The sequence below is a fragment of the Akebia trifoliata genome, chromosome 6, assembly GCF_017979445.1.
Source record: "Akebia trifoliata isolate Shusen 1 chromosome 6, ASM1797944v1, whole genome shotgun sequence".
NCBI lineage: Eukaryota > Viridiplantae > Streptophyta > Magnoliopsida > Ranunculales > Lardizabalaceae > Akebia > Akebia trifoliata.
This window is the reverse complement of record NC_141380.1, coordinates 2,271,094-2,295,953: the sequence shown is the minus strand read 5'-3', so window position 1 is coordinate 2,295,953 and position 24,860 is coordinate 2,271,094. Positions and strand designations below refer to the sequence as shown.

General features: G+C 33.5%; 3 protein-coding genes across 3 annotated transcripts in view; 2 read left to right on the top strand and 1 right to left on the bottom strand.

Moving 5' to 3' along the window:
- LOC147399543 (transcription factor bHLH113-like) lies at nucleotides 1-781 on the bottom strand (the record flags this gene model as incomplete). Its single annotated transcript, XM_086446536.1, has 4 exons — nucleotides 1-263; nucleotides 366-416; nucleotides 500-565; nucleotides 731-781. Coding segments are annotated over 4 exons (324 nt in total), but the record flags the coding sequence as incomplete, so codon positions are not given.
- Nucleotides 782-4,239: 3,458 nt separating this feature from the next.
- LOC147399540 (UPF0481 protein At3g47200-like) overlaps nucleotides 4,240-24,860 on the top strand; it is a 32,281-nt gene continuing 11,660 nt past the window's right edge. Inside the window, exon 1 of the mRNA XM_086446534.1 lies at nucleotides 4,240-4,369. The gene's annotated coding sequence lies outside the window, so the exon portion shown is untranslated. The remainder of the gene's footprint in view (nucleotides 4,370-24,860) is intronic.
- LOC147399542 (uncharacterized) lies at nucleotides 11,920-24,298 on the top strand. The gene is made up of 4 exons (XM_086446535.1): nucleotides 11,920-12,085; nucleotides 12,253-13,624; nucleotides 15,577-16,108; nucleotides 22,792-24,298. The coding sequence occupies exons 2-4, from the start codon at nucleotides 12,318-12,320 to the stop codon at nucleotides 24,259-24,261; spliced, it is 3,309 nt and encodes a 1,102-aa protein (XP_086302661.1). The 5' UTR covers nucleotides 11,920-12,085; nucleotides 12,253-12,317; the 3' UTR covers nucleotides 24,262-24,298.

Below are 24,860 nucleotides of genomic sequence, written 5' to 3'. Positions count from 1 at the left end.
TCAGGATTTAAATCCTCCATTGGAGCAACATAAGAAAGGTTGGACCTTTCAGCCCTTTGATGGTAGCAAGAACATGAATGAGAGTGATGGGGAGGAGAAGCAAATATTCAGTGCTTTGATGAGGTACTTCCCATAGCTGGCGACCAGAAATCAGCACCGTTACTTTTTGCCACCTGTACAGTACATGCAACTGGGACCAGACATAGTCCCCTGCTCCTCAAATCGTATTTCGTTTCATCTTCGTCAACTCCTCCTCTTTCATCCTATATAATTAAAGAAATAAATTAATCACTAAAAATTACTACTTTAAAAATAATAATAATATTAAATAATAGAAATTAGAGAAGGGAATTGTCTTTATTTACAAGCTTATGAACAAATGAAGGTAGGCGTTGCAAATATGGAGAACTCAGGACCTGAATCAAACCATTAAAAAAAAAAGATATTAATAGATGTCTAGACGCTATATTTTAAATAATTTTCCTATAATTTTTCTTACCTGAACTTGGTCGTGAAGAAATCTGATGTACCCCATTGCTTCATGAAGAACTGAAGCTGTGTCTGTCTGCATTTTAGTCAAAGTTAAACAGTACAAATATCATTGTCGTTATTTCAGTATTAATTTTCTTTCAAGTGTTTAACTTTCAACCTACAATAAAATATTAAAACTACACAACAGATTTACAGTTTTTTTTTTTTTTTAAATTCTCTAATACTTGTTCTACTTCACCTTTCCAAAGGGAGAAACTAATTGTTGTAACGCTGTTATTCGTTCTCCAATTTTGAGAGAGAGAAGAGACAGTGACGAGAGAGAGAGAGAGAGAGAGAGAGAGAGAGTTTATAATTTAAAAAAATAAAAATAAAAAAAGAGGGAGGTGTTTGGAATTAATTATAAATATATAAAAGACTTGAATTGACGTTTCACTCGATCAAAACCGTTGTTTTTCCCAAATCTAACGATTGACATCCATCAGTTTTTGAGCAGGTTTCTTACACGTCCCTCGAACCGCCCCCATATATATATATATATATATATATATATATATATATATATATATATATATATATATATATGGGAAATGTTCAGCAACAAACATTTTGACAAACATTTTGGCAAAACATTTTTCAAAACATGGGTTAGAGGTTTTGGAATGGGCTGATTTTTGGTGAGGATGATCTCTACTGTGAAGAGATCATCATCGCCAAAAATCAGCCCATTCCAAAACTTCTAACCCCATAAAAAATGATTTACAAAAAATGGATGGTCCACGATTTTTCAACTTGTAAACTGGGGCTAGAAGTTTTGGAATGGGCTGATTTTTGGTGAGGATGATCTCCTCACCGTAGAGATTATCCTCACCAAAAATCAGCCCATTCCAAAACCTCTAACCCATGTTTTGAAAAATATTTTGCCAAAATGTTTGTCAAAATGTTTGTTGTTGAACGGGACCTTATATGTATATATGTATGTATGCATCTGTTTTTGAAACTATTTTGAAAATATAATTGGATCCATGATTTACATTCTGATTTTTATAACTCTATGTAAAAATGGGATGTGATAGCACTGTTTATAATGAGAAACATGGGTGGATTAAGAGTGAAAATTTTTTTGTGGGGTCAATAGTGATGGATATTTTTACCCACCATTGTTATATGTCACAATAACTCTTAAATCTTTAAGATTTTGAAAATTCTTATGAGGGCAACTAAGAGAGAAAAAAATGTGGGGCCAATAGTGATGGATATTGTTATCCACCATTATCACAATAGCTCTTAAATCCCAAAGACTTTGAAAATTCTTGTGGGGATAATTAAGAGAGAAAAAATAAATTGTGGGCCCAATAGTGATGGATATTTCTATCCACCGTTGTTATATATCACAATAGCTCTTAAATCCTGAAGACTTTGAAAATTCTTGTTGGAGCAAGTGCCTCCACTGTCTTTATTGTAAATCCACCGCTAGTATAACACGTCATAAATGATTTTATTATAAATTCATCGTGAAAAAAAATCGAAGTAATGGAGAACTAAAAAACAAGATGCAATCACACACACAAGCGCATGCAATTATTGTTGAATTAAACAAAAGAGAAAAGAGAATAAAATCACACACCAAACACAATGATCTACGTAGTTTGGCAAAATTGCCTAATCCCATGGGTGGTGATGAATATATCTTATTGATGAAGTCACAAAAACAATACAATTTTAGGTTTTTTGAAGTAAAATATATAAGATTCTTTGGCTTCCAACATATTTCCTATCACCGAAAAAAAAATTCCATCACTGACAATAGGGGTTTGTTAGCCCCGAAACCCCCACACACTACCACAAACTCGAGTCTTGAATACCACAAACTGAGTGAAATTTGTTCCTTAATTCAATTCTATACTTCTAGACATGGGAGTAATCTAAAAATAAGGGGATTCCAGAACCAAAAAATTTTCAAGAAGATATTTTACGAGAATTGCTATTACCACACCAACTTTTACTAATGTCACACCAATTCCTATGTAAACCACCAAAGCATTGAACTAAATTGGTGTCGTTAGTCAAAGTTAGTGTGGCAATGGTAGCTCTCTATTTTAAAGGAGGGTTATAAATGTAATTTGACACTTTTATCCCATAAGGATCATGCCCCTTTTAGATTTAAAAAAAAAAAAAAAACTTATTTGCTAATATGTATGTATCTGTTTTTGAAACTATTTTGAAAATGTAATTAGATCCATGATTTACATTCTAATTTTTATAACTCTATGTAAAAATGGGATGTGATAGCACCATTTATAATGAGAAACACGGGGAGCCAGGATTAAAAGTGAAATTATTTTTTTTGTGTGGGCAACTAAGAGAGAAAAAAAAAAAATTTGTGGGGCCAGTAGTGATGGATATTTTTATCTACCATTGTTATATGTCACAATAACTCTTAAATCCTTAAGACTTCGAAAATTCTTGTGGGGACAATTAAGAGAAAAAAAAAACGTGGGGTCAATAGTGATAGATATATTTATCCACCATTGTCACAATAGCTCTTAAATCCTTAAGCCTTTGAAAATTCTTGTGGGGGCAACTAAGAGAGAAAAAATAAATTGTGGCCCAATAGTGATGGATATTTTTTTCTACCATTGTTATATGTCACAATGACTCTTAAATCCTTACGACTTTGAAAATTCTTTTGTGGGCAAGTGCCTCCACTACCCTCATTGTAAATCCACCCCTAGGATAACACGTCGTAAATGATTTTATTATAAATTCACTGTGAAAAAAATCGAAGTAATGGAGAACCAAATAACAAGATGCAATCATACACAAAAGCACATGTAATTATTGTTGAATTAAACAAAAGAGAAAAGAGAATAAAATCACACACAAAACACAAGGATCTACGTAGTTTGGAAAAATTGCCTAATCCCATGGATGGTGATGAATATATCTTATTGATGAAGTCACAAAAACAACACAAATTTAGGTTTTTTGAAGTAAAATGGAAACATAAGTTCGAGATGATGACATTCTTTTATTTATTTTTACAATCAAGACTATGGTATAGTTTGTTGGTTTGTTTTCCTTGAACTACTTAAAGAGAGGGTGTGTTATATGTAACACATAATATGGGTCAATTGACCTGCTTTGGGGGTCAATGAGCAAATAATTATTGGTAAGTTGGTAGTTGGTTATTAATTTGGTAGATCATCAATTATGTCCGTAGCTAACCTTATCTGATGTTGGTTTAATGGACATTTTCACCAAAACAAGTGAGGAAGATTTAGAAATTACCGGAACAGTGTAAATGTTGTTCCCAAAATAATTACAAAATCAGTAGTAGCTATTATGGATAGATTATTTTGACTACATTAAAAAGCATTGTGAGAGGGTACTTGTATAATTTTGAAAAACTTTATTTTTGACTAAATTGACCGCTCATCTTTGTGGCATCCAAAAATGTGATTGGAATTTTAAGAAAGTTAAATGATATATTTTATCCATGAAAAGTTAAATGTGATAGGTTTTACCTAACGAGTTTGAATCCAAAGTTAAAAAAAAACTTATCCTAGATTCTGAAGAGTTTGTAAACAAAAGTTCTTTAGGAGGAGAATCAGAGGGTCTTTAATTTGAGGTTGAAGATAGGACAATTTAAGTCATTTCAATAACTGATGTGAAGGGGGGTGTATCAAGGGGTATCTTAAATATTTAACTAAACTAGGAAGCACAGAATCAAGAAACAGAGAGAAGAGACAAGAGGGGTTAAGTTAAGGTGTGAGACATTTCTAATCTCAAATGTTCCTTTAAAACTAGTATTTTCCATGGGTGCATTGCAAGGATTGAGAGAAGGGGAGGATAAATTAGTAAACTGAGGTTAGGAGAGGTGAGGCTTCTTAACTTTATAGTTCTTCAAGTCTCATTTAATTAAAGAGAAAGGGAGCTTTTTAATTTTTTTTCTCCATTTTTTTCTTTCTCTATTAAACGCAGAACCTCGGAATTAAAATTTAAATCTCCATAACTTTTAATCATAAATAATAATACAAATTTACGAATAATTTCTTTGCATTACAACACCCAATTTGTATGAATTTGGAGTGACCTCAGCGGGGGACATAGGGTGGGACACCTTGACATGGTGGTGTGTGCACGTCTATAAATGCGTTTTACTAGTATCTCAGAGAAAACACATCTACGGACATGCACGTGGCACTACCTCAAGATGCCCCCTATGTATCTCCCACTGAGGTCACTCCAACATTAATCATCCATATAAGAAATTCCTTGGATTATGGTTCATGTGGCATGTATTGTGGTGTGGGAGGAGGGTTTCAATCCTCCATCCTGTGTGCATACAATCCAGACTTTTTTTGAGTTGGCTTTTATACATTTTTTCCACTAAATATTTTAAAAGTGGTTGTGGTGCAGTAATTTCATTATTTTATTGCCTTTTATTTTAGGGACTGACGAGTTGCACTCCACACATTACCAATTGCACTCCATCACTTAAAAATTCTGCCTTGCACACCATTTGGATGATTACACTCCAAAAATAATTACAAAATGTTGTACTGCTCTTTTTTTTTTTTTTTTTTTTTTGTGTTCTTACTCAACTATGCCCAAAGAAATTATTGCAAGTTCGGTAATTTGTACAAGAAATATTTTGTTGTTTTAGAATCATTTTTATAAAGTTATGTTCTCTTGAAATATATAGGTTCAATTTAAACCTAAACAAAGGTTAGAAAATCAGTGCCTTAATTAAGTTGGAGCAAAGAGAACACGAACAAAATCAATTATAAAACACGGTCAAAGTAGACTACGAGCAAATAATACAAAACTACAAGTTAAAATAAAGTTTAAATCCTAAAAGGTTGGATATTTGGAGTGCAAGTAGTATGTTAAAATAGAGGTTATAAAAATACCCCCCCCCCCCCTCCCCCACCTAAAAAAAAAAAAGATTTTTTAAGGTTGGTGTGCAACTGATCAGCCTCATTTTATTTTATTTTTTGTGGGGTGGGTAGGTAGGGGTGGTGGGGGTATGTCCTTCCACTCTCTCTTCAATGTCTCTCTTATTAAACATATCATTCTTTTTTTTCTCCCACTTTGAATCCATTAAACCCATTCAACTCTATCTTAATTTCATCAAAAGAGAAGGTAAATCAGTCAACAATGTTGGTCAACGAAAAATATCAAATCTTTAAGATTAAAGATTCATCAAAGCTTCTAGTATTCTATAAGCCGGTTTTGTAAAGATGAGTTAGGCCCATGGCTTCTACAAGACAACCTGGAAACATAAGCTGGAAATGATGAAGATGATGACATTCTTTTATTTATTTTTACAATCAACACTATGGTACAGTTTGTTGGTATGTTTTCCTTGAAAAGAGAGAGTGTGTAATATGTAACACATAATAATGGGTCAATTGACCTGCTTTTGGGGTCAATGAGCAAATAATTCTTGGTAGGTTGGTAGTTGGTTATTAATTTGGGAGATCATCAATGATGTCAGTAGCTAATCTTATTTGATGTTCGGTTTAATGGAAATTTTTACCAAAAAAAGTGAGAAAGATTGAGAAATTAGAGGAAATAATTACAAAATCAGTAGTAGCTACCATGGATAGATTATTTTGAAAGCATTAAAAAGAATTGTCTGAGGGTACTTCTATAATTTTGAAAAGCTTTTTTTTTTTTACTACATTGACCGCTCATCTTTGTGGCATCCAAAAATGTGATCGGAATTTCGATTATACGAGTCGAGACGTCAAAAACGAATTTTAGGATTTTCTGAGATGGCGGTACATGTGACAGTGGGATAAGTCCCACTAGAAGGGTGAGGGTGAGGATACCCGCAATATAAAATAAATTAATAAAAATTAAATACGATTCAAGACTTTGGTTTTAAAACTTGTTTTGACATTTCGACTCGTCCATGAAAGAGATCATATCATGGCTTTAAATCTTGTCCGAGTCAAAGTTTTTGAAAAACCTAAACTTGGATGATATTTTTTCATACTAACTTAAAAACATACCATTCAAGAGTAGGTTTTCCATGTTTTGCCAAAAAATGCCGCTCCAAGTTTGTTTTTGTAAATTTGAAATTTTTTTTATCTTTTATTAAAGTAATATTTAATTAAGATTTAAAAAAGAAAAAAAAAATCCACTTTCATCTTTGGTCCTATTTAGAGATTTCTAAATCCCTGATCCTACTACATGGCATTCTGACCATACTACTTGAAGAGATGTTGAAATATGTCAATTTTCAAACGTACCGTACATAGTGAACACTACTCACTCGAAGGATGTGCCCATTGGTTCAATATAGAGTAATCAATTATAGAAAGAAAGAAATCAATTTCTATCCAACTTCAAAGATCAAAATATAATGTTGGTGAAACAAAAAGTATTTGTGATTTCTCTCTTATGAAATTACCATACATTCAATTGAAGGGAAGAGAGGGAAGGGAGAGAGTAGTAAGGAAGATAAAATCAAGAATACAAATCAAATCATACAGGAAAAGTTGATTGTACATTATGGGAATCTAATCCCTTAAAGCTTTACTAATAATAGATTGTATATTTAGGAAATATAACCCCTTGATGCAAAAATGTTGCTCTTTCACAAGCTCTCCAACCAATATTTTCATGCATAGGATCTGACGCATCGAGGAGCTTTAATAGATTGATTGATTTAGCGATCTCAAACCCAGACTCAACTTTTAGTTCCATCGTTGACAGTTCAAGAGATCCCATGATAATGTTCGATTTTATTCAAGGATCTTGCTCGTTGCAGGAGCAATTGGAATTTGTAATTGGATCCTTTCTCATAATATCTGTGGAGAGTAACCATTATTATTAAACAAATAAATAGGAAGTTATACAAGTTTGTAAATCTACAAAATTAAATGAAAGAAAATAAAAGCCTTAACCCAAAATATTTTGGTGGGCTGAGTGAAATTTGTTCCTTAATTCAATTCTACACTTGTATACATAGGAGTAATCTAAAAATAAGAGGACTCCATAACCAAAAAAATCTGCAAGAAGATATTTTACGAGAATTGCTATTACCACACCAACTTTTACTAATGCCACATCAATTCCTATGTAAACCGCCAAAGCATTGCACGTAATTGGTATGGCATTAGTAAACATTAGTGTCGTAATAGTAGCTCTCTATTTTAAAGGAGGGTTACAAATGTAATTTTACATTTTTATTCCATATGGATCATGCCCCTTTTAGATATAAAAATAAAAATAAAAACTTATTTGCTAATATATATATATATATAGGGTCCCGTTCAGCAGCAAACATTTTGGCAAAACATTTTTCAAAACATGGGTTAGAGGTTTTGGAATGGGCTGATTTTTGGTGAGGAGATCATCCTCACCAAAAATCAGCCCATTCCAAAACTTTTAGCCCCAGTTTACAAGTTGAAAAATTGTGGACCGTCCATTTTTTGTAAAATATTTTTGATGGGTTAGAAGTTTTGGAATGGGCTGATTTTTTGGTGATGATGATCTCCTCACCGTAGAGATCATCCTCACCAAAAATAAGCCCATTCCAAAACCTCTAACCCATGTTTTGAAAAATGTTTGTCAAAATGTTTGTTGCTGAACATTTCCCATATATATATATGTATGTATCTATTTTTGAAATTATTTTGAAAATGTAATCTTATCCATGACTTACATTCTGATTTTTATAAGTCTATGTAAAAATGGGATGTGATAGCACCGTTTATAATGAGAAACACGGGTGGAGCCAGGACTAAGAGTGAATTTTTTTTTTGGTGAGGGCAACTAAGAGAGAAAAGAAAAAAAAATTGTGGGGCCAATAGCGATGGATATTTGTATTTAACATTGTTACATGTCACAATAGCTCTTAAATCCTTAAGACTTTGAAAATTCTTATAGGAGCACCTAAGAGAGAAAAAAAAAAAATTTGTGGGGCCAATAGTGATGGATATCTTTATCCACTGTTGTTATATGTCACAAAATAACTCTTAAATCCTTAAGACTTTGAAAATTCTTGTGGTGGCAATTTAAAGAGAAAAAATCAATTGTGGGCCTAATAGTGATGAATATTTTTATCCACCGTTATTATATATCACAATAGCTCTTAAATCTTTAAGACTTTGAAATTCTTTGGGGGGCAAGTTCCTCCACTGCCCTCATTGTAAATCCACCCCTAGGATAACACGTTGTAAATGATTTTATTATAAATTCACCATGAAAAAAATCGAAGTAATGGAGAACCAAAAAACAAGATGTAATCACACATACAAGCACATGTAATTATTGTTGGATTAAACAAAAGAGAAAAGAGAATAAAATCACACACAAAACACAAGGATCTACATAGTTTGGCAAAATTGCCTAATCCCATGGGTGGTGATGAATATATCTTATTGATGAAGTCACAATAACAACACAATTTTAGGTTTTTTGAAGTAAAATATATAAGATTCTTTGGCTTCCAACATATTTTCTATCATCGAAAAATAATTTCATCACTAAAAATAGGGGTCTATCAGCCCCTAAAACCACCACACGCTACCACAAACTCGAGTCTTGAATACCCCAATCTAACCAACTTGACATTAGGGCCAAAACCAACGATGATTTACATGGTTCCCTTAGGATTGAGGTGCATCCACGGATCCACACCAATTCTACTATGAAAAGAAAACTCTTTGTTATAGATTACACCCTTTTACCCAATAAAGAGAAATATATATCCCCCAAGAAACGTAGTTACGATTTTATAATAGTGAGGTTTAATATAATAGTGAACTTATGAAAATATCCTTTGTAATGATGAACAGTACACTTTTGTTGCGACCCAAGGTTCCAAAAACCACAACTGTTATGACTGTAACATGTTGACTTATACTGTGAATTTGATATTTATAATTGCGTCAGGAAAAACTTTATCATATTGTATTTTCAAATCTTTCTAAGGATCGTTGGGCTCACACGAACTATCAAATTGGTAATCCAATACCACAATCTTTTAGATTTCATGGAAAAACTTAGATTCGAAAGAAAATAATTAAAAATATATATCCTTTTGGAACTTGATCGAAGGTGTTGAAAATGGATGGTCACTAAACTCCCAAAATTAAAACTAAAATTCAAAGGTGAAAATTAACTTTTTTTTTTTATTATAAAAGTTCTTAGAACTTTGTCCTTTATAACCCTGTGACATCAGATCATGTTTTTGGATGTCACAAACTAATGTGATTATGATTCACTCCAAGGTATGTTAAGTAACAAATTAACCATATCAATTTGAATTTTATGATATGGATCCCCACTCCAAGGTTTCGTGGGTAACAAACTTGAAAAATAAGGTTTGGTGGGTAACAAGTGAAGAAGAGTAAGATATGAGTGATAGTCCCACATCATCTGGATTTCATGACCTTGGACTTATATAAACGTAGAGCAATTCTCAACTTAAAAGTTGGTTTTTGTGAGGATGAGTTAGGCTCATGGGCTTCTACATGGTATCAGAGCGAGTAACCATAGGAATATATGAGACACGTTACATGTGAGGGGGAGTGTGAGCATAGTCCCACATCATCTCGGTATTATGACCTTGGATTGTATGTAAACTTACTCAGAGCATTTCTCACCTTATAAGTCGGTTTTGTGAGGATGAGTTAGGCCCATGGGCTTCTACAAGATAACATGGAAACATAAGTTGGAGATGATGACATTCTTTTATTTAATTTTACAATCAAGACTATGGTACAGTTTGTTGTTTGTCTTCCTTGAACCACTTGAAGAGAGAGTGTGTTTTATGTAACACATGGTGGAACAATTAAATCCTTGAAAGTAATTAAAAGATAATCATGAAAACACTAGCATGATTGAGATTGCCCAACTTATCTTCTAATTTTTCACATAGCATAGTCATTCTTGAACTCATCTAAGTAATGGCTATCTAAGTTGGATCAGAATTATAAGTTGGATTACCTTAATCAGAAGAGAGTTTTCAGATTTAGAACATGTAAGCAAAACAAGAATTTAAATCTACACTAGAGGGATTAATTTGCTATGGCTTCCTTAACTTCTCTAATGAGAATTTAGCCAATCATTGCAAGAACTAAAATTGCAGAAATTAATAAAAGAGAAAAGAGAGAATGGGTGAAGAAGATGATGATTGATTAGTAATGCTCCTTTAATAGCTCTCCAAAGGATTACAAGAAGTATGAATGGATCACTCTTGAAGTTCTCACTACACTCAAGAGGTCTCTCAACAGAAAATTACAAAGAATTCTAAGAAGAAACTAAAGACAATTAAAGAAGAAAAGAGCCTAAGAGGAACCCAAGAGGGGACCCCTTCTTTGAAATCAACTCTCAAATTTATAATGTTTGTATTCGGGTAATCGGGGTGATTTGGCGGATAATTCGACTCAAATGACCCAATCAGTTACAACCACCGAAGTTTCTAGAAGCTTCTGTAAAAATCTCGAGGATAAATTCCTCGAAATGACCGCGGCGCGGTCTTGGCTAGCCGCGGCGCGGTGACGTGGCGCCCAAATCGATCGATATTTTTCTAGAAACTTCCTTTCGGCCCGCGTATTGTAACCATAATTGTTATTTCTTTTGTTGGTTTCCGAATGTGCCCTTTTCACCTGAAATTAGTAACAAACTATTGTTAGTCACATTAATTTGGGATTTAATAAAATTTATTATTATTTTAAGGGAACTAGTATTTATACGATGGTAATCTCGGTGAAATTACGGTCCCAAAATGATATTATTGGAACCTTATCACAAGATAACATGGAAACATAAGTTGGAGATGATGACAATTCTTTTATTTAATTTTACAATCAAGACTATGGTACAGTTTGTTGTTTGTCTTCCTTGAACCACTTGAAGAGAGAGTGTGTTTTATGTAACATATAATATGGGTCAATTGACCTGCTTTTGGGGTCAATGAGCAAATAATTCTTGGCAGGTTGGTAATTGGTTATTAATTTGGGAGATAATCAATGATGTCAGTAGCTAACCTTATCTGATGTTGGTTTAATGGACATTTTTACCAAAACAAGTGAGGAAGATTGAGAAATTACAGGAACAGTGTAAATGTTGTTCCCAAAATTATTACAAAATCAGTAGTAGCTATTATGTATAGATTATTTTGAATGCATTAAAAATAATTATCTAAAGTTATTTTTATAATTTTGAAAAACTTTTTTTTTACTATATTGACTGCTAATCTTTGTGGCATCCAAATGTGATTGGAATTTTAGGAAAGTTAGGTCATTTAAATAACTGATGTGAAGGGGGATGTATCAAGAGGGGATAAGGTGTGAGACATTTCTAACCCCAAATGTTCCTTTCAAACTAGTATCTTCCATGGGTGCATTGCAAGGATTGAAAGAAGGGGAGGATAAATTAGTAAACTGAGGTTAGCAGAGGTGAGGCTTCTTAACTTTATAATTCTTCAAGTCTCATTTAATTAAAGAGAAAGGGAGCTTTTTAATTTTTTTTCTCCATTTTTTCTCTCTATTAAATGCAGAACCTCGGATAATTTCGGTCGGATAGCCATTTTTAGAGCACAAGACGGAACTTGAATCCCTGAAAATGCCATGTGAGTGGACTATGTCTTTTTTTTTTTTTTTTTTTTGTTAATGTTAAATAATATACTTTTTGACTTATAGATGTCTCTCAAATCTACTTTGGCATAGGAAAGCAGACTGACATCTTCCACTAATTTAACAAAAATAATTTTTTATTTTTTATTTTTTTCCTTTGTAGTTTGGATTTGATGCAGGTGAGTTTGATCGAAACAATTGACATTTTGAAATTAAGAAGAGAATTCTATGAGGATATCGCCTGAGAGTATGTCGCGCAGAGGAGACCACACTTACATCAACATTGAAGATGCATACAAGCCATCTATGGATTCTATTGAAAAAAAGGTCATTCACATGCCTTCAACGTATTCAGGTGGTTATATTTTCAGGGTTCCTGAAACCCTTCGCAAAGTAAATGAAAAGGCCTATACCCCTAAAATAGTTTCAATTGGACCATTTCACCGTGACAATCAAAATCTGAAAGCTATGGAAAATCATAAAGGACAGTACATGCGTGACCTTTTTGGTAGATTGCGACAACCAAGAATAATTTTTGACGATTGCTGCAAAGCCATTTGGGGATTGAAAGAAATAATCAGTAAAAGCTATGCACCGACCATCGACTTTGAAAGCAATGATTTTCTAGAAATGATGCTACTTGATGGTTGTTTTATACTAGAACTGCTCCTTAAATACTCAAATAAGAAGTTGAGAGACAAAAACGACCCCTTATTCAATCAACCTTGGATGATAAATGCTGTCAAGCGCGACTTGCTATTGCTTGAAAATCAGATTCCATTTACCATCATTGAGTCTTTATATGATCGACTAGCAGTAACTTTAACCTCATACTCCCTTGCGAATCTCACCTTGCTTTTGTTTCCATCAGTTTTGAGCAGTCAGTATCTCTTGGTAAAGTCGACGTTTACACTCATAAGTGGCAAACATTTACTCGATTATTTGCACAATATTTACCGTCCATCATCGGGGCAAAAGAGAGAACCAATATGGAAAATCATACCTTGTGTAACAGACCTCATTCATGCGGGAATCGATTTTAAGAAGGGTATAGATGGAGACTTATTCGATGCAAGCTTTAGCCATGGAGTGCTGACAATCCCACCTTTAAGCATTCAAGACAACACAGAATCGTTCTTTAGAAACCTCATTGCTTTGGATCAATGTTGCCATGGTATGGACCATTACATTACTTCATATGTCATGTTCATGGATTTCCTCATCAACTCCCCACAAGACGTCAAATTACTTCAAGGTCAAAGAATTATAATCAACCACTTGGGTGATGAAGAGGCTGTTTCAGTTCTCTTCAACAATCTTTGTAAGGAAGTTACTATAACTGGTTTCTATTTCACTGAGCTCTTCGATCAGGTGGATAAATATTATCAGAAACGTCGTCACAAATGGAAAGCAATCTTTAAGCGCAATTATTTTAGTAATCCATGGAAAATCATTTCACTCATTGGTGCCATTATTCTACTCATTCTCACGATTGGGCAGACTGTATTTTCAGTCCTTTCTTACTATTCCCCCAATTAATCATGGATTTTGTCATTTTGGTTAGAGTATTAGTTAATGTTGCATTGTATTGAGATGTATGGAGTTATATCCAATCATGTTTGATGTTAATTAGGATTAGATTATGTTATTTAGTATCAAAACTACGTGGGCTACCTCTGTTTCTTCGATCCTTCTAATAGAATATCTTTGGAGATCAACATTATCTCTGCTCAATTAATTTATTAAAAAATCTTTATTAATATCAGAGCATTGACAACCAGATTTGTTAATTAATAAAGAAGGGGTGTCCACTTACAAGCATAGTCAAACAATTATGACCAAACATCCGCAATTTAATCACCAATATTAAGAATTGTTGATATGGATACTAATTGTTAAGAAAATAATTGCAATCGAAACATAAAAACGAATCAAAAAATCAAATAGAAGATGCAATCACACAAAGAAATACAAAGATTTTACGTGGTTCCTTTTAAATTGAGGTATGCCCACGGATCACACCGATTTCACTATGAAGAAAAACTCGCAGCTATACATTACACCCTTTCACCAAAAACGAGAAATGTACAAATACCTCAACTTATCTTAGGAGGAGAATGAGTGGGTCTTTAATTTGAGGTTGAAGATAAGAAAATTTAGGTCATTACAATAACTAATGTGAAGGGGATGTATCAAAGGGGTATCTTATATATTCAACAAAACTAGGAAGGACAGAATCAAGAAACAGAGAGAAGAGACAAAGAGGGGTTGAGGTGTGAGACATTTCTAACCTCAAACGTTCCTTTAACACTAGTATTTTCCATGGGTGCATTGCAAGGATTGAGAGAGGGGGATGATAAATTAGTAAACTGCGGTTAGGAGAGGTGAGGCTTTCTTAAATTTATAATTCTTCAAGTCTCATTTAATTAAAGAGAAAGGGAACTTTTTAATTATTTTCTCCATTTTTTTCTTTCTCTATTAAATGCAGAACCTCGGAAAATTTCGGCCCAAAAGCCATTTTTAGAGCACACGACAGAACTTGCATCCCTGAAAATGCCATTTGAGTGGCCTCTGTCTTTTTTTTTTTTATGTGAAACAATATTTTTTTTTGAGTAATAGATGTTTCTCAAATCAACTTTTGCATAGGAAAGCAGACTCACATCATCCACTAATTTAACATAAACAATTTATTTTTATTTTTGTTTATTTTTCCTTTGTAGTTTGGATTTGGTGCAGGTGAGTTTGATCGAAACGATTGACATTTGGAAATTAAGAAGAGAATTCTATTAGGATATTGCCTATGAGGATCTCGCGCAGAGGGATGGCTGGTAATAAAAGAGGAGACCACACTTCCATCAACATTGAAGCTGCATACAAGCTATCCATGGATTCTTTCAAAGAAAAGGTCATTAACGTGCCTACAACATATCCAGGAGGTTGTATTTACAGGATTCCTGAAAACCTTCGCAAATTAAATGAAAAGGCCTATACCCCTAAAATAGTCTCAATTGGACCATTTCACCATGGCAATCAAAATCTGAAAGCTATGGAAAATCATAAAGTGCAGTACATGCGTGACCTTTTTCGTAGAATACCACAACCAAGAATAATTTTTGATGCTTGCAGTGAAGACATTTGGGGATTAAAAGAAATAATCAGTAATAGCTATGCAGAGACCATCGACTTCGAAAGCAATGATTTTCTAGACGAAAACGACCCTTATTCAATCAACCTTGAATGGCAAATACTATCCAGCGTGACTTGCTATTGCTTGAAAATCAGATTCCATTTACCATCCTTGAGTCTTTATATGATCGACTAGCAGTACCTTCAACCTCATACTCCCATGTGGAACTCACCTTGTCTTTCTTTCAATCGACTTTGTGCATTGAGGATCCATTGTTAAAGTCGAAGGGTGAACGCCTAAGTGGCAACCATTTATTGGATCTTTTGCGCAATTTTTACCTTCCATCGTCTACTGAAATAGGGCCAAAGAGCGGAGAATAAGGGAAATCATACCTTGTGTAACAGACCTCCATCAAGCGGGAATCGATTTTAAGAAGGGTACAGATGGAAACTTATTCGATGCAAGCTTTTGGCTTGGAGTGCTGACAATCCCACCTTTAAACATTCAAGACAGGACAGAATCGTTCTTTAGAAACCTCATTGCTTTGGAGCAATGTTGGCATGGTTGGGACCATTACATTACTTCATATGTCATGTTCATGGATTTCCTCATCAACTCCACACAAGATGTCGAATTACTTCAACGTAAAAGAATTATAACCGACCACTTGGGTGATGAAGAAGCTGTTTCAGTTCTCTTCAACAATCTTTGTAAGGAAGTTACTGCAACTGGTTTCCATTTCACCGAGCTCTTCGATGAGGTGTATAACTATTATAAGTTCCCTTGTCACGAGTGGAAAGCAATCTTGAAGCGCGATTATTTTAGTAATCCATGGACTATCATTTCATTCATTGCTGCCATTATTCTACTCATTCTCACGATCGCGCAGACTGTATTTTCAGTCCTTTCTTATTATTTCCCCAATTAATCATGGATTTTGTCGTTTTGGTTAGAGTACAAGTTAATGTTGCATTGTATTGAGATGTATGGAGATATCGAACCATGTTTGATGTTAATTAGGATTAGATTATGTTATTTAGTATCAAAACTAGGTGCACTACCTCTGTTTCTTCCATCTTTTTTGTGGAATATCTTGGGATATCAATATTATCTCTGCTCAATTAATTTATTAAAAAATCTTTATTTGTATTAGAGCATTGTCAACCAGATTTGTTAATTAACAAATAAGGGGTGACCACTTAGGAGCATAATCAAACAATTATGACCAAACATCCGCAATTTAATCATTAATATCAAGAGTTGTTGATATAGATACCAATTGTTAAGAAAACAATTACAATCGAAGTAAGAAAATGAATCGAAAAATCTAACACAAGAGGCAATCACACAAAGAAACACAGAGATTTTACGTGATTTCTTCTATATTGAGGTACATCCACGGATCACACCAATTACACTATGAAGAAAAACTCGCAATTACAGATTACACCATTTCACCAAAAATGAGAAATATATAAATATCTCAAGAAATCCTGCTAGTGTTTTATATAATATTAGTGAAATTGCAAAAATACCCTGAAAAAAATTTCTTCATAAAAATTATTTAAGTTGGATGAGCATGAAGGCATGACTTGATTTATTGTACCTCCTTGTTGACCAGTACTATCACACTCCACGAACCCCAAAGTAATCAATATATTGCAAGTTTCTTATTCAAAGAAACATGCATTTGTGAGAGACAGTATTAGTTTATTTCGCATCTTATCAAGGTATATGCAATTGCGTGGAAACATGTTTGATGTTAATCAATGATGGATCTGATTTATGATTACCATTAAATTAACATTTGGATCGTATGGTCTTGAGTGGCTCCGTACAGATCCCTAAAACAACATAGTTACGACTATCAAGGATCAACCTACTCCATACTACAGTTTTATGGGAATTTTAAGAATACTCCTGAAGAATTGGAAATATTAGGTTTAACTCCTGCAAGCAAAACGAAAGATTAGGTTAGCCTTAAGTGAAAGTCAACCCGCATTTCATATATGAATCCTTTGATAAATCTACAGATCTTCTATTGGCCCCCCAATCAAATTTAAAAATTCAAAAATTAATAAGGTGAGAATGTCATTCTCTCGCACTTAAGGAAACAACGGTATGTTTGAATATTTTCTTCTCTTTGATGGAGAAATTTCGAAGAGGGAAAAGCATGAGATTAACATTAAGAGGTCAAATTAGAGGATAGTCTTTAATGTCAATTTATTCTTTTTTATGGTTTATTGTCAATACTAGCAAATCGTAATTTTTTTTTTATCTTTTGCGTGGTTACGAACAAAAATTTTGATGTAAAAATGTTAATTTCTATTTTAAATGGGGTGCGTAAATTTTTAGTTAGGAATTGATAAATAATAAAGTAATTGGAGTATTACAAGTAATTTGGGGTGCCAATATAATTTATCTAAACCTAGGATTTGAGAAAGAGAGATTCTATTGCCACATCAACTTTTGCTAAGACCACCCCAATTCATGTGCAAATCACTAAAGATTAACACGAATCTTGGGGTTGCATTAGTAAAAGTTAGTGTGGCAATAGCAGCTCTCTTTGAAAAATTCTTCGCTAATTTAGACTCGTCCCCATTGTTTTGTTGAATATTAGAGATACCCCTTGTGTTTTAAAACTCCATAGTATATCTACTCAATTTTTTTTCAATTCATCGTTTTCAACCAAGAACTAATCCATTTACATAAAACCCAAGATTTTTCTCCCTAAAATCCATTGTTTTCAATTTCTCCAAAATTCCCCTTTATTTTTTACTTCCCAAAACAAGTCATCTTCAAGATCTTCAACCTCTATGATAATTTTATCTTCGTCCACCATTTTTTACCTTGTTTCTTTCATAGAAAATCCTAGATTTTTATATCCAAAATTTCATCATTTTAATACTTCTTGTAAAATTGTATCTTATTTTGATATTTGAATATTGAAAACTTGAAGTAGATAAAATCTTAAGTTAGATGATTAGTGTTAAATTTGTATTAAAAAAGATTGAAGACGATAGGTTTTGAGATGAAAAATTTGAGCTTTTGACTAGAGGTTGAAGGTGAGGGCATTTCAGTCTTTTCCCATTAGTTTATTTAGAAGACTAAGGTCAAGAGATGCATGTCATCAATTTTAAAATACAGGGAATATCTCTAATATTCAATAAAACATATCTAAATTACCCGAAAACTCTTTTATAGATCCAATTAAACATATTCAAGTGTGAATCCTTTGATTGAAATAATTTTAAATCACAATTTTCATTGATTCATCAAAAAAAAAAAAAAAAAATTCAATCTGTGTTCTAATAATAATTGTTGTGATTTAATCCCCAAAACACATACATAAAGCATGATCTAGAGCTTTATAATTAATTAGAACCAAAAGTTTTGATTATCATATATCTATGAAATTTAAATCTCCACCATTTTTAATCATAAATAATAATTCAAATTTATGAATAATTTCTTTTCATTACAACCCCCAATTTTATCAATATGGAGTGACCTCAACGGGGGAATAGGGTGGGACACCTTGACGTGGTGGCGCGTGCATGTCTATAAATGCGTTTTACTAGTATCTCAAAGAAAACGCATCTACAGACATGCACGTGCCACCACGTCAGGATGCCGCCTGTGTATCCCCCACTGAGGTCACTCCAACATTAATTATCCATATAAGATCACCAACTAAGAAATTTCATTAAAACCCTCATTTGATCGTCCTAGCCCCTGGTGGGTTAGGTCCAACTATAGATTGTTCTTCAATTTACATTAAAAATAAAAATTATAAAATAATAATGTTTTATTTAAAAAAAAGGTTCCAACATATATCACCCTGATGGAAGCCAACTACCTTCCTCTTTTATTTATTTAATTTTTTTTTTAACATTGATTGTTAACTATATAATAAAGTTGTTCTTATAAAAGTCCATATAATTTTACGGACATAGTTTCAAGACTTTGTCTGACGTCTCATCTGGTTCATGAACAAGACCGAATTGTCTTAGACGAGTTAATTTGTCTCGGACGAGATAAACCATTTAATTCGATTTATAATTATTTATTCACGTGTATATATATGGGAAATGTTCGGCACTATATTGTTTACCCTACATTTTGCCCCTGCGTGTTTTTTCCAACATGAGTTTTAGGAGATCATCCTCACAAAAAATTAGCTCATTTCAAAACTTCTAACCCATGTAGGATTAAACACATAGGGAGAATAGTAGGGTGCCGAACATATATATATATATATATATGAAACTAATTATAATTCTATTTGATAAAATAAAGTAGATTAGAGGATGTTTAATCATATTTTATTTAGATAATAAATATTTAAATTTAAAAAATAATAATATGTACAAAATCCCAATTGACTAGAACGAGTTTTACTAAATCAAACAAGATTTTCAAAATATTGCCCCAATAATCTTGTTTGTCTTGCGAGATTTTGCATTTGTGAGACACTTAGCCTATCCGTCTCGGATGAGATTTAAAACCATGATTGGTGGCAACTCAACGAATCAAAAAACACATCACTATTTGTGATTAATTAGTTCACTTTGCAAAATAATGAAACCTTTAGTCATATAAAAATTTTCTTTGCTTCTAGCTAACTTTAGGATTGGATGAGAATTTTCATGATCTTTTCAATGCACTTCCACATAGGCCATATAGTTAGACCCCACCATTAGATTGTCTACTTTTATTTAAATAAAATAATATAATTATGATTTAATATTAATTAATTTTCCCATTAAAAAATTCCAGTGGCATACTCAAATGACTCCATGACATGACAAGTTTGGGTATTGTAAATCTGATCGCCTCTGGATAAACAATTGCACTTCTCCAAAAAAAAGTTATCCCAAGGGAATGGTGTATCCCTAGGCATACAGATCTACGGTTCTCGAATTTATCCTCGTCATTGAGTCATTTGATTATGCCACCTGACAAGTCATATTATCGGGACTCTTTAAAAAATGACCTTGAGACATTACATGTCGTAGATATATATACAATCCACATTGGATTGGGTCATCAAGGTTAATCCTGAACTGATCCAATAGATTGTCAGATCACGTACAAGGGTCCAAAATCGATCAAGTGTTGAAAATCCCACGAAGCTATGAATTTCTTGGGGCCACCCTCTAGGGTCATTTGACCCTTGACTTATCCTTTTGCCTGTAGGACTTTCTTAGGGGGACAGTGACAGTTGGATCAGTCCTACCCAAAGAGTGGGAATATCCATGATATCTAAAAAAAAAAATGTGGAGAAAGTCCATTCAAACTTATCATAAAATAATAAGCCACCGGAAATATGTAATGTAAAGAGACTCAGGATCCAATACAATGTCCCGTGCCTATAAAATAGGTTAGGTGTCTACATGGCAAAATTTGATTAGGAAATAAATACATTGATTAGGAGTCTTAAGATGTTTAAAAGATCAATTAAAACCTGCCACGTAGACATCTAACTTATATATAGAAACGGGACACTGCATGGGATCTTGACTTATGTAAAGAATTCAAGTCAATTTGTGTTTGGTTAGAGGAAAAAAAATATAACAATACTTTTCCGATTTATGACAACAAATGCAAGATTGTTGCCACATTAAATATTTAAACATGCAAGTTTATACATAGGGGCACGTTATTATAAATAACAAAGTCTGAGATCAAAGAAAGGATCAAGAAATGAAGGAGAAGGGACTAACGGTGTTGGGGAGGATTCATAAATTCAAACTTTTATGAATTATGCCATTTTGGAATCAAGGTAACTTCACTCACTCTCTATTTCTTGTTTAGAAGAAGGAATCTCCATGAAATGAATTGAACGACTTAGATGGGTGGCGATTATCAGGCAAAATAGATTAATTGCTAGAAAACATGTCCTGATCACTATGAATCTTGTATATATATATATATATATAGATATATATATATATATCCATCAAAGATACATATTGAGATTGAGATGAGGGAAAGTGCGACTTTTCTAGAGATCTATTTTGCCTTCGAATCGTTATGATTATTGTCCCATATCTCTCACATCTAACCGTTTCTAATTAATTATTATAATTTTCTCGAATTATGGCTTACATGGAATGTATTTAGGTGTGGGTGGAGGGTTTCAATTCTCCACCCCGAGTTTATATGATTTGGATGCTTTATGAAATCTGCCATGTATGGTCTTTTAATGATTATGCTTTCGTACTTTAACTAACCTAGCAAGCCTGCACCTTTTAAAAATTGTGGTCATTTATTTCAATTTGTGAATAGTAGAAGGGACAGTCCAATCAAAAATTTCGTTCTAAATAAGATTTGAATTGAGTATAAAAAAATATAAATGAATCCATTGTTTTCTAATGAAAAACAACGAATTTGTTGTTTGGCATTGAAGAAAGCAACGAATTCGCTGCTTGGTATTGAATTATTTCTTCCCCAAAGAGTGCTAGATGGAATGAGTATTTTTTTTTTTTTTTTACATGGCTTTTATACACTTTTTTTTCTAATTTTTTTAAAAGTGGGTGTGGTGTGGTATTTTATTTGCTTTTTTTTTTTTTGGTTGGAGGGGTTGTGTAAATGTCTTGTATATTGTTGCGTTACACAAAGCTGTTGGGATGGAGCTCCCGACCTGAATTTTTTAAGGGATATGAAAAGGGCAATCGTGTAATATTTTTTTTAAGGGTTTTCTAATTTATGGGGTTCTCTGTTTTGGGAAGTTCTACATGTTTTGGTAACTCTCAGTTATATATATAGATATCTCTAGGGCTGTAAAATAATATGAGAAAATAGTGATTATTCTTGTTATGTTCCGTGGACGTAGGCACACTGTCGAACTACGTAAATCCTTATGTTTTGGGAGATTATGTTGTCTTTGTTATTTCGATTTTTCACAGAGGGGTGGGTGGAGGTATTTCTTCGCATTCTTTCTCTTCTGTTTCTCTCATGTTGAACATTTTCCTCTTTCTTTTCTCCCACTTTGAATCCATTCAACTCTTGTCTTAATTGCATCGAAAGAGATGGTAAATTAATCAACAATTTTGATCGAAAAAAAATATCAGATCTCGCTATAAGATTTGTCAAAGCTTCTAGTAGTCTATCATATTTTGATATGTACTATGTGTTGTGCAAAAGCGTGCAATGAATAAAGCCAACTATGAGCAAGAAATCTAAAGCAAAAATAAAATAGAGAAAACAAAACAGAAGACATGATTTACGTGGTTCATCAAGATGCCGACGTCCACAGGCAGCGATGATCAATCCACTATATCAAAACGAGATTTCTACAAACTTCTTTAGAAAACCCTAGTCCCCTGTTACACCCATTCTAATCTCTCTCTCTTGCGGCTCTTATTTCTCACACAAAGAATGAATCCTAAAAAATACCCTAATCAGATCATACGGTCGTTAACGGATCATCAAGAATTCGAGTTGAATTCATGACAACTCTCCAACACTATGTTGACAATCTTTTCTCAAAAACAAATTACATATTTTTTTTATAGGTAATTGCATGTTGTATTGTTATAATGGGTTAATCAAGTATAATTATTATCATTTCTATTTTTTTTTTTCTTGCTCCATAAGACTAGTAGTGATGCAGGTGAGTTTGATATTGAAACAATTAAGGGCTTGAAATTACAAAAGACATCTCTACAAGCCCATTGCATAGGGATGGCCGGTAGCTGTAGTGGAGCATCGCAAAATGAAAGAAAAAGCCATACTTGCATTTATCTTGAAGACCCATACAAGCTTTATATGAATTCTATCAAAGAGAGGCTTGAAAAAGTGCCCCCAACATACAAAGGTTGTAGTATCTATAGAGTCCCTCGATTACTTCGCAATCTAAATGAAAGTGCATATAACCCTCAAATAGTCTCAATTGGACCATATCATCATGGCAAACAAAATTTGCAAGCTATGGAAAAGCTTAAATGGCGGTACATGCACAACTTACTTCATCGAGCATCAGAAGAAGGAGTAAGCTTGGATGATATTGGCAAAGCTATTTGGGGATTGAAAGAAAGAGCTAATAGTTACTATGGAGAGGCCATTGATCTTGAAAACAATAATTTTGTTCAAATAATGCTAGTTGATGGTTGTTTCATACTAGAGTTATTCCTTAAGTACTCGAAATGGGAATTGAGAGACAAATGTTACCCCTTATACAATACAGCTTGGATGTTTAATGTTACTATGCGCGACTTGCTATTGTTAGAAAATCAGATTCTGTTTATCGTCCTTGAGTCTTTATATAATCTTCTAGTGGGGCGTGTGTCAGATCTTCCATCCTACTCTCTTGTGCTTCTCATCTTCGATTTCTTTGGACCAATTTTGAACATGGAGCAAGAAGTGTTACAAAAGAAGAGCAATCTAAGTAATGGCAAACATTTACTCGATCTTTTGCACAATTGTTACCTTCCCTCGTCACCTAAAACGATGACAACATGCAATGTGAAGTGGGGATCCTTGCGTTGTGCAACAGAGCTCAATCGTGCAGGAATCCATTTTAAGATGGGTAAGAGTAATAATTTATTCGACATGTCGTTTAACCATGGAGTGCTAGAAATCCCACCTTTAATCATTCAAGAATCGACAGAGTGGCTATTTAGAAACTTTATTGCCTTGGAGCAGTGTTCCCATGGTATTACACATCACATTATATCATACACAGCATTCATGGATTTCCTTATCAACTCGACGGAAGACGTCGAATTACTTCAAAAGAAAAGAATTATAAACAACTACTTGGGTAGTGAGGAAGATGTTTCAGTTCTCTTCAGCAATCTCTGCAAAGAAGTGACCATAGAGGACTTTTATTTTACTAAGCTTTGTGAGCAGATGGAAGCATATTATATGACCCGTTGGCACACATGGAAAGCAATCCATTGGCACAAATGGAAAACGATATTGAAGCGTGAATATTTCAATAGTCCATGGGCAGTCCTTAAATTCATTGCTGCTGTTGTACTCCTCATTCTCACATTCATACAGACTTTAATTTCAGTCGGTCCTTATGTTCATCATTAATCTTGGGTTTTATGTCAATTATTCTCTATTAATCCTTATGAAGCATTTACATGTGTCAAAACACTTGTGCACCTTACATGCCCAATAGCAAGAAATCTGATTTTTCTTTCATACCTCAAGATTTCTGCCACAAATCATTAGGATTGGATTACTTCTATAAATAATCTCGAGATTAATTTTTTCCTTGATCTCTATAAAATTTTCAGGTTAATTGATTTCTCTGCTCGTATACACTAACACTATAGTTTACTCTAAGAGCTTTTATCTCCCTCCAACAAGTAGAGTTTTCCAAAAAATTTCGAAGTCATCCAAAACGATTGGGGTAGTGCTCTCTTGCTCTTTTGATCTTACCTCTACAGATTGCTATTTTTAGACCCTCGGTTCATCTTCTTATAAGAATAATGATTTCTGACTCCCCCTTCTCACAAACTCTCCCCAAACTCTCTTGACGTGGCGTGTGCATGAACCACTCGGGTGCACAACTGCACATATTTATGGGGATGTGCAATTGTGTATCCCAATGAAAAATCTATGGTTCATGTGCATGCCACGTCAGGAGAGTTTGTGAGGAGTCAGAAAATCACAACTCTTCTAATAAA

Coding starts and splice junctions, on each gene's coding strand:
- LOC147399542 (XM_086446535.1), top strand. CDS start 12,318: ATGAGGATATCGCCTGAGAGTATGTCGCGCAGAGGAGACCACACTTAC. Junction 13,625..15,576: donor CTTTCTTACTATTCCCCCAA/TTAATCATGGAT, acceptor CTACTGAAATAG/GGCCAAAGAGCGGAGAATAA. Junction 16,109..22,791: donor TTCTCACGATCGCGCAGACT/GTATTTTCAGTC, acceptor TTATTATCATTT/CTATTTTTTTTTTTCTTGCT.